This window comes from Pungitius pungitius, chromosome 8 (genome assembly GCF_949316345.1).
Source record: "Pungitius pungitius chromosome 8, fPunPun2.1, whole genome shotgun sequence".
Taxonomy (NCBI): domain Eukaryota; kingdom Metazoa; phylum Chordata; class Actinopteri; order Perciformes; family Gasterosteidae; genus Pungitius; species Pungitius pungitius.
The window spans coordinates 22,012,256-22,022,255 of NC_084907.1; the positions used below are offsets into that span (position 1 = coordinate 22,012,256).

At 39.6% G+C, this 10,000-nt stretch overlaps 1 protein-coding gene across 1 annotated transcript in view; it reads right to left on the bottom strand.

The window, feature by feature from the left end:
• Positions 1-10,000, bottom strand: part of LOC119230157 (voltage-dependent calcium channel subunit alpha-2/delta-2-like) — a 22,225-nt gene that overhangs the window by 9,921 nt on the left and 2,304 nt on the right. Inside the window, exons 2-6 of the mRNA XM_062563928.1 lie at positions 5,531-5,612; positions 2,476-2,592; positions 2,145-2,204; positions 399-443; positions 86-244 (exon numbers count right to left, since the gene is read on the bottom strand). Coding sequence (XP_062419912.1) covers positions 86-244; positions 399-443; positions 2,145-2,204; positions 2,476-2,592; positions 5,531-5,612 — 463 coding nt within the window. The remainder of the gene's footprint in view (positions 1-85; positions 245-398; positions 444-2,144; positions 2,205-2,475; positions 2,593-5,530; positions 5,613-10,000) is intronic.

Here is a 10,000-nt window from a genome sequence, read left to right on the forward strand (position 1 = left end):
GATTGCAAAAGAGTTGAAACTTCTCGTGATGAGTCAAATAAATCAAATGAAATCCCCGGCATATGATATCGCTATTGATTATCTAAATAATATAATAAGTCCACTTGCCTCCTTTATAAATATCTGTGGGAATCTGAACAGCTGTGTAGGAATAGTTGACATTATTTTTGAAGTTTGGATCATAAACAAACTCCAGCTTGATGTGTGAAGGGTTTTCCACCTCTCCTTCTCCATCCATGGGGTACTGTGGAAGCACACATGACACTTTAACATCTTCTCATCAGCTACATTGCTGCAATCGTCTTACTTTCTAAATTATAATTTATGGAATTTTCACAACAATAAGACATTAAAATAATCTGTTTTCCTCTGAAATGGCGGATCTGTTTCTTACTCACATAGTCCAGCTCAGCCTTGGAGTCATAATAAGCCATGTCCAGCTCCTAGGAGAAAACAGACAACTGGACAACATGAAATACTGTAGACACAGGTCAGGTCCTCCTCTAGACACAAACAAGCCTCTTAATTAGGAACTAAAGATTGTTTGGATTAATCATAATTCACTTTTACTGATGATTACCATAACAATGTTTAAAACTGCATTCATGTTTAAATATGGATGTAATCAATGTTCTTTCAGCCTAAACCAAGCTGTTTAAAATAATTTAAAAGGGAATGTAAAAATGCAGGTTTTGCAGATTGTTACAAAACGCCTATTATCCAAATTCAAAAGGTGTAAAATATTGTATGTCATTGCAAACTAGCTGAAGAAGTAATTTGTGAAATCACTCCGTTTTTTGGATCAACAGAAACTGTTTTTGCACCGAACATAACCTACAAAATAAGAAATATTCTTTAGGCTACTATTTCTAATAATGAAGGTGAAATCTTCCTTAATTTGAGTAAAGTGGGTAAAAAGAAGACATGTTGCTTGGATCACCATAGCAACACACAAAGACAAGTTACAATCATGCATTGTTGCTCATTGTCTCAAAAGAAACAGTTCAAACAATGGTTTGATTTATTTAATAAAACAATTTATGGCACTAACGTGATTACATTAAAAATGTTTACTTTAGACGAGTCTAAAAACCTGTAACCAGTGTTTGCTCTTCTTTCTGCTCCGTGATGTCACATAATGAATCAGTACACAGGCTGTGAAGCTTGGACGGAGCACCGCCATCTGTTACTCTCTGAAGAGACAGAACGTACTTCAGAATAAGCCTGACATCAGGAGGCTGCTGTGCTCTTATTGTTTCTAATGACCAAATCTAATCTACAAAGAGCGCCTTTCGCCTATGTCTAATTTCACATAGTATGACGTGTCTCTGACGAGTATTTGTCTTCTTCCTGAGTGTAATACGGATCTCCTGCACTCAGAGGACAACAGCTGTGGGAACATCCAGATGTTCACAGTGTTTTTTATCGCTGGGTGCAGAGATGATAACCTCCTGCTTCTTTAGTTATTAAACCTGCCATCAGTGATTCAATGTTTCACTTCTTTCATATGGTCAAAGGATGTATTGATTGATCTTATCATCTGAACATTGGAGAGGTATTGATATTCTTCTTCAGCCAGATCAACTTTTAGAAATGTCTTGAAAATTGACAAAATCCAACGTGCAAAACCGGCAGTATCTTTAAAAATGCAGAAGGAGTCCGGCATATGAGGGAAGTACGTGAGAGGCCATGTGAGGGGATGCGGTTAACCCCCCACCTCATGTGGTTGGGAAACAGGAGGCATACTGGGAGGATGGGGGGAGTGCACTCGGTCATCTGTTTCACCCAGCTGAGCGCCGAGGGATCCGCTCAGCTGACTCGTAACAAATGTTCTGTACGCTCTTTTTGGTTTTTTCCACAATGCTCAAAGACATCAGAACCATCTGTATGAATTTACATCAGTGGTTGAGATTGACTGCGCAATGTTTCCACCATATTAAGAAATCCTCATCAAACCATAACAGAAACATTTATGTTTGGGGATTGTGTGTTAAATATTAGGGGCGTCGATAGTATCAGATACAACGTTACCTTTATATCAAAGGAGCTCAGTAATACTGACTACAGTACATGTCATATTACTGTGCTAAAAGCCAACAAATGCCTTATTTTAACTTCAAACATCATGTTATTTAAGACTTTACCTTAATTCCATCCTGCCAGAGGTGCTCTCGCTGGAGCCGCTCTGCTTCACTGGCCAACCTCTGCACGGGGACGAAGACAAAGACAGGCGAGCAGCGTCAGCGTTTCTGAAGAACTGTGCAACGTGGAGCTGAGACAGAACTGGCTTTACACAGGAGTCATCATCAGTGACCTGTTTCTAATATTATGTACTTTTTGCCACAAATATGTCTGCAGTAAGTACCTGGAATTGAAGAACTATGATGGACCTTCAAGAATGAATTGTTCATTAATAGCAAGAAATGTTGTGGCTACATGAAAGTGCTTCATATTTGTCAGAAATCAAATACTTACATCCAGCGCCTTGCGCTTCTTCGCCAGGAGTTTCTCTATATCAGAGGCCACCTTCTCCACGATCTTGCGAGGCTGATTCTTCACCAGACTAAACTGTCGTCTTTCTTCATTGTACAGCTGTAAAGTTTTTATGGAAAAAGTGAAAAACTTAAGAGCAATAACAACTGAACTCTTCAAATTAAAACTTAAGAATGAATGTCTCATTATTACCTGTTTGTAACTTTTGACATATTGTTTTAAGCAGATTCAACATAGATTTGTACTTCTATTGGTGCAGTTGATTGTTATGGCCTCAACATCTTCAAACATGCTGAAAATAATAATAATCCCTAAAGTCATGAATTTGCAAAAGAAAATCCTTCTTGTATTTGGGTACTGGGGACGCAGGGAAGCGTCACATGATGTGTTTGTGGGTTCGAATCTAAAAATGGATCCTTTCATGTGATCTACTCACACACGATGTCTGATGTCTTTGAACAAAGGTTTTGAAAAAGAATCACATTAATGTTAAAGGACACTATGAGGCATTTATTCTCTTAGCCATGAAATGATCTAATACAAACAAACCATTTACATTTAGGATGGTTTTGGAAAGAATGATTTATGAAGTTGCTCTTGAAAAACGTTGTAACCGTAATAAATTATTTTTTTTAAAAGCAACCTATGGCGGCTTGTTACAAAATAAATAATTTTAACAACAATATCAAAATAACAGCACAAAGACAAGGTGTGACTTTGTCCAATAACGTTGGTGTGAGATTTACAGGATTATCAGGAGGTTCAAATCACACCAGCTGAATGGGAGTCGGCTTTGTTTCTTTCGCCAATAAAGTCTTCCATTAAATTTTAAGAGCAATTTTCAAAGATTACAAATATATGTTCTAACTAAACAGGCAGCGTAGAGCAAATTTAGTTTTCATTGTATTCTGACTGAAGCTTACAGATGAGCGCAGATTTTGATCTTAAAGCTCTTTCCCAATGGACCTGAAGTTAAATTACATCACACATCAGTTATCTTTTATTTTTTACATGCTCACAAAGTTTTCCTTCTGATTTCTTGAACCAGAGAACTTTCCTCTGGGAAGGACACTGAGCAAATGGGTCTGTTTTGTTCCTAAACTAATTTCGACTTTCTCAAGAGAGTTTGGTGGCTTTGGGCATGAGACACTGCCTCAGAACACATTTATTCACAAACAGCAGCTCCAAGAGGAACTTTAGTTGGCAGCTGCCCACATTCACACCTCTCCAAAAACTAAACAACACCTTTTGTTAAATGCTACACTATAAAAGACCATTGATAAGTGGTAGTTTTGTGGTGAATAGATGTGCACCAGACAAGGAACGGACCGTATAGGTCGCTGTGTGACTCTCTACCTCTAGAGCAAATACGTTAGAGTGAAGATGGAGAGAACATTCCTATATTTAGCTGCATAGCATCCTTTCCTCTATAAATGGACTTCACCAAATGCACTTTAAGACTTCAAGTCGTGTGCTGACCAGATGCTTTGTTGACCCAAGCCGCACATAAGGCAACGCAATGAACTGGCTTCTGTTGAAATTGGTGCTCTGTAAATATATTCACAATTAAGATGTAATACTTTATTACACAGCTTGGCTGCAGCGTCACCAAGGTAATGAGAAAATTGCACTCAGCCGATGGAGCCGAGGCAAACGATTTATCTTTGAGATCCTGAGTGTTTTTGGAGAGCAGGGGGGGATTAACGAGGACTGAATGAACATCAAGGCGTTGCTGAGGGCTGCAGGCCGACCATCTGCTCCGCCGTGACACAAACAGAGAGGACACGTGCCGCTGGCCTCTGGGGGGGGGGAACGCCCCCACACATCTTCACACAGCACGGCTCCATTGCCCCCTACAGAGGATCCTCGGTCCTGTTTGTTGGCCTTTGGCCTCCTATTCACATGCACCTTGTTTTACAGGACCTTGATAACTTATCGGACACGGCAGCTCCATGTTTTAATAATATCTTTGTCAATTTGCACCCAACAGCGAGTCGGATTGTAGTTAATACGCAGATCATTTTTAAAAAGGCTATAAAATGCCCATAAAACTCATACATATTTAGTATAAAATCCAAAAATTTAAAAAAGATGGAACCAAAAGCTGTTTTCTTGAGCAATTTGCAAGTTGGTTGTAAACATCTTAAATAATTAATTGACTTTAAAAAAGTAGAGGCACATGACTTTTCTGTTGATCCAAAGATCTGATAATAAACTCTAAATGATTTTCTACACAACAATGTCAAAAGTATAAAGTGTTTACATAGCAAATAACATTTATCTCATCCCCTAAAGAGTCAGTTCACTAAGGTTAAGATTTCAAATCTATTCAGACCCTTGAGAATTGTGTCTCATTTACAAGGTATTCGAGTTTAGAAATCAGGTCACTGCAGAGAGTCAGATATCAAATGACCTTAATGCAAAATGTGATGTAAAATAGATCTGACTGAGAGTGTGATGAATGTAATTGGCACATGAATTAAAAGTAATAAAGCACGTTGTACCTCTAGTAACAAATGACACACAATCAGCTTATGAAAGACTCACATTAGTATTCAGGAATGTAGGTGTTGTTAACTTCATGACTTCATGACACATAATACTCGATACTCTAAATCTGATCACTGTGGGCGTTTGTTCAGGCAACCTTTTCCCTTTTAGGAACTCTGCAACGTGTCAAGATTGATAATTATTGCAAACAATCCACAAAGTGCCAGAAAGATGTGGCTACGGTATTGTTTTAAAACAGAGCAAATGCTGAGAAATCTGATTAATGTCAAATCTATTAGACAGAGCTTTATGTCTGTCCAGGGAAAACAAATAGATGGTATTATGGGCTGCTTTTATACCCAAAGAAAACCATCACAAAAAGTGCTTCATGGAAGGTAGACAATAATTGTTTTCACCTAATAAGCTCCAGCTATAAACCTTATGGATTTACTGCTATTCTGCAGGCTGATCTGGTCTCGTTGGGTTTGTGTAGCGATATGACGAGTAAAAAGAAGCGCGTGCTGCAGAAAGAGAGCGACACACTCACTCCTTTCAACTGCTGAGCGCCGGTGATCTGCTGAAAGACTCGGTCGATCTCCTGTTCGATTCGCCTGGCCCAGTGCGTCATCCTGTGGGGAAACATCACAGGCCCACAGTCACACCAACAGGGAAAGAGATACCTGGGTGTGCGTGTGCGTGTGTGTGTGTGTGTGTGTGTGTGTGTGTGTGTGTGTGTGTGTGTGTGTGTGTGTGTGTGTGTGTGTGTGTGTGTGTGTGTGTGTGTGTGTGTGCGTGTGCGTGTGTGTGGTGCTCCACAAATATGCCTCAATTAAAACAAAATCTATCACAAAGAATTTCATTAAACACAAACTAACTCAAATGAATTGATCCATCCATTTATCCTCTGAAGTAAAGTAAAAAATAAATGAGAAATCTGCCTCCATTCTGCAACCAACACAAGTAATGAAGCAGCAGTGATCTGGTCAATTCTGAAAAAAAAAGAAAAGCTGCTCACGTCTGTTGTCACATGCAAGGAAAAAGAAAACCCAGATTCTTGTCCCTTAATATAATTTATCTTCAAGAAAAGAAACACTGTTTACTCCAATTCAGCTGAATTCATAAATGCATTGAATGACAGCAGCTTTAAGAAAGGCTTTGAGTGACAGTGAGCCTTGTAATGTAAGTGATGCTTGTTAATCGGCGTTGTTGAAGGATATTTGTGGATCTGCCACATTAGTACATTTTCATATACTAAGTATGTGAACAGCTCTTAAAAACTGCTGCGACAGCCGAGATCCGTCGATGCCGCTGGAACGTCTCACAGACCCCAAAATAGAGCAAATAATAAGGCCGGATACGCAAAGCATCCACTGTGTTGTTAGTGGAAGCAGAACAGAGGCACTTGAAGGAGGAGAGGTACGTGTGTGTGTGTGTGTGTGTGTGTGTGTGTGAGTCATCCAACACAATATCTAACAATAAGCAAATTAAGGTTGAAAATGTTTTCACATGGAACCAGTGACCAGTGTGTCATGGAGGGGACTCTCTGACAATGGTTTGGAACCGTGATGATCTTCAGTCTTCAGTTGAAAACAATCAACTGGTGATTGAGTCCAAAACATCGAAAAGGCTCAACCGAGCAGAACAAACTGTTTGTTCTTTACCCATCAAGCGGTTACGGAGTTTTATTTGTATTTGCTGGGAGCATTTGGAGCTGCTTGGTAGTGTGCGGGGGGGGGGGGGGGGGGGTCTTTAAAAACAGCTGCCTTGTGGAAAACACTGCTGTGTGAAGCGTGCAGCCGCAGATTACATTTGTACATAAAAAGATTAAGAAAGATAAAGCTTAACATATATCTGCAGGAATGACATAATTTTGTCCAGAATTCAGCGACAAAAAGGTGAGTTTTGAGTGCATTTCATCGACTCTTTCATGGTGCAGAAGTAAAACATCTCTGAAGCTTTCTCTCTGGCCCGGGAGCTCATTAGGACGCGTTCTTACAGCTCTGTTTAAAATTCCACCCTGTGCCGAGAACTTGACATTTATCTCTTAAATCTGGTGTCTTGAGGCTTAAATGAGCAATGGCCGTGAATATTTACGGCTGTGTGTGAGTTTAGAGCTCGGCGGAGATTCAAGGTCACCTCTGTTGTTTATATATCTTCACATTGTTTAGTGTTGAATTTGGACTTAGTACGTCCTTTTAGCTTTATTTGCTAATTCATTTCAGATTATAGAGGGAAAAGTGTGAAATGAGCCCTAACCTGTCATGTCAGGAAAATATGTATTTGCTGAGGGAGAATCATCTTCATCTTGTTATTATGAGACTGCAGATGTTTCTACCAAGAAAGACGTGCTACTGATTAAAAATCTTTCAGAATATAGTTGACTGGCCACCAGGACCTGAGGAGAGGCCTAGTCTGACAATCAAATATTAGACTACTGTTTAATAATGAGCCTTTTAATGGTTTTTTTTGTTGTTTCCTGTCACTTTTTTCAGTCTTTTTTTCAGACTTTAGAAAGCCTTTTTTTATAAACAGTTTTAAAACCCTTGCTATTGATGAACGGTGCCCATTTTAAGTAGACTGTGCAGCTGTAAGGTGGAATCAGCTGTTTTCTGCCATCAGTAGTGCAGCACTCTCTAATAATCAGGTTTTTACATTATATTAATATTAACCACTTTGCGAAGCAATCACACAAAGTGGGTTTTCAGTGTTTAGACCAAACATTTTTCCACTTCTACTTTAACTGATTCAACATCTGTGTGGTTCACGGATTACTTTAACTCTTAACAAGGGACAAATAAACTTCACTTAACTGATTATCTTTCACTCCAATGAACCTTTTTTCAGTACAATCCAGAAATAAAGAGAAAAATAACGAAAAGCGCACAAAGTTCACAACATCTGTGTGTCTACTTCCAAGAGGTATTCCCAGTGATAAGCAGCATAATCGGATTCAAACCTGAACAACAGATCCAAACAAAAGCTGCATCCTGCAGAATGAGAAGAGCTGGTGTTTATCAAAGTCAGCCCCCTTTTTTATGCCCCTTAAAATGCAAAAGATGCTTTTAAATTCCAACCTTCACTGAACTTTTGACCTACTGTCCTCAAGAGACCCTGAGCATCAGTAAATAAAGGCGGCCTCAATGAACATTTACCTTTCCCTCGATGCACTGGTTCAACCTCCATTCCATCAGCCTGCAGAAGCAATAACATGGATTCACGCTTTCTACGTAAATGCATTAAAACCAGGAAATGAATCGTAATAACCGGAAAATGGGCTTGGATCCCAAAGTGCGCTGAGAGTTGAATCACAATCGACAACGCAGCTTGCAGCGGTTACACAAAGATGTCGCAGATGAAAGTCTTGTCGGCTTGTTTTCTGCATAAATCTCGACTCAACTGTCCAGATCCACAGGAAGAGTCTTCCCAACAAAAGACAAGTTCGAGAACGATTCATTTCACCAACTTTCACTGCGAGACGGACATGATGAATGGACCCTCCCTGCCTAGAAGAACCAGAGCGTGACCTTCTGATGGAGAAGTAAAGGAGTTGTGTAGACTGCAGCAACATCAAACCTGACTCTGAAAGGCCAGTTGGTGAAATGACAGAAATGAAGTGGCTTTAACAAGCAGCTCCACGTGAAAGGGGAAGTATTTTGAGCTTGAAGACTGCTTTTATCTCTCTACTTATTAACAAGTTCAAGGGTATCTGTTCAATTTTCTATGAAATAAAAAATCAATTGTCAATTGACTTAATGTTTTAAAGTGATTAATGCATTCTTGAAAACTAAAACAAACTTGGCTGATCAAATGAAAATGTGAAAGCAAAATACCTTTAGATTCTCACACAATACTGGTGAAATAGGTAAAATATTCTAGTAAAAAATAGCCTTGCATCTTCTAAATATTCTAATTAAATCTGACTAAATCCATCCATTCATTATAAACAATACATCCCTGGTGCGTAGATGTATACCCTGGAATTGATAGAAAGTGTATCGGAACTTTAATGATCGGTTTAGGCAGATTTACATTTTTCATATATATATTCAAGTATTGAAGAGACACGCATCATAAATCCATGTGATCCATCTGCAGAGCTCCTGTTTTGCACATGAATTATGCACACCGACATCTAAAAGAGCAGTCAACGCGCTGTTTGCATGGCATAATGTTTAAAATGGCTGCTTTGTGTGAGAAGGAATCTGTGGCCCACAGAGCAGCTTGGACGCACAGGTTGGTGCAGCAGAAGCACGGTGCTCAAGTTTTCTCAGAGTGCGCTCCATTTCCTCTCCTCTCAAGCCCTCTGGGACGCCAGACACACTTGTGCCTCTACTCGGTTACCTGCTATGCTCACGCACCCCTGGGATGAGATGGAGACGCTCTGCGAGATGTGACCCATATTCACATGAGGCAGAGAGCGAGAGGTGGTGTGTGATGAGCAGAGAGAGAACTTTATATGTGCTGTAAATATCTACCCATCCATCGACCACAAGTATGTTTGGTTGGACACGTCATGCTGCTGTCGGTAGCACAGATGCGGCTTCATCACCAACCCTAACAGAGGGTTACAGAGCCACAGTGAAAAGAAAGGTTTTGAACGTTTTTATGAAAAAACTAAAGGGAAATTGGCACGAGGCCTTGACATGAATTGTGTTATGAGCGCAGCAGAGGAGAGAGAGAAAGAGAGAGGGGGGATGGAGAGAGGGGGGGGTGGAGAGAGAGAGGGGGGGTGGAGAGAGACACGCAACATCAGAAAGACACCGAAAAACTGTTTAAAAAGCTTCCTGCTAAATGTGCAAATATGTGTTTCTGCACTGTTCCCAACTTCAATTTTAATGTTCGAAGTAAATTCAATACAAATACTATGTTTACAAATTGTAATAAAACAGTTGGAAATGTGATATGTAATTAAAAACATTTCTTCATTATAATGCAATTCATTCAAAACAAAGATAGAAGGACGCAATTTTTTTTTGCTAAACATCTTATGAACTAAACTGCATGTAAACGCTTATTC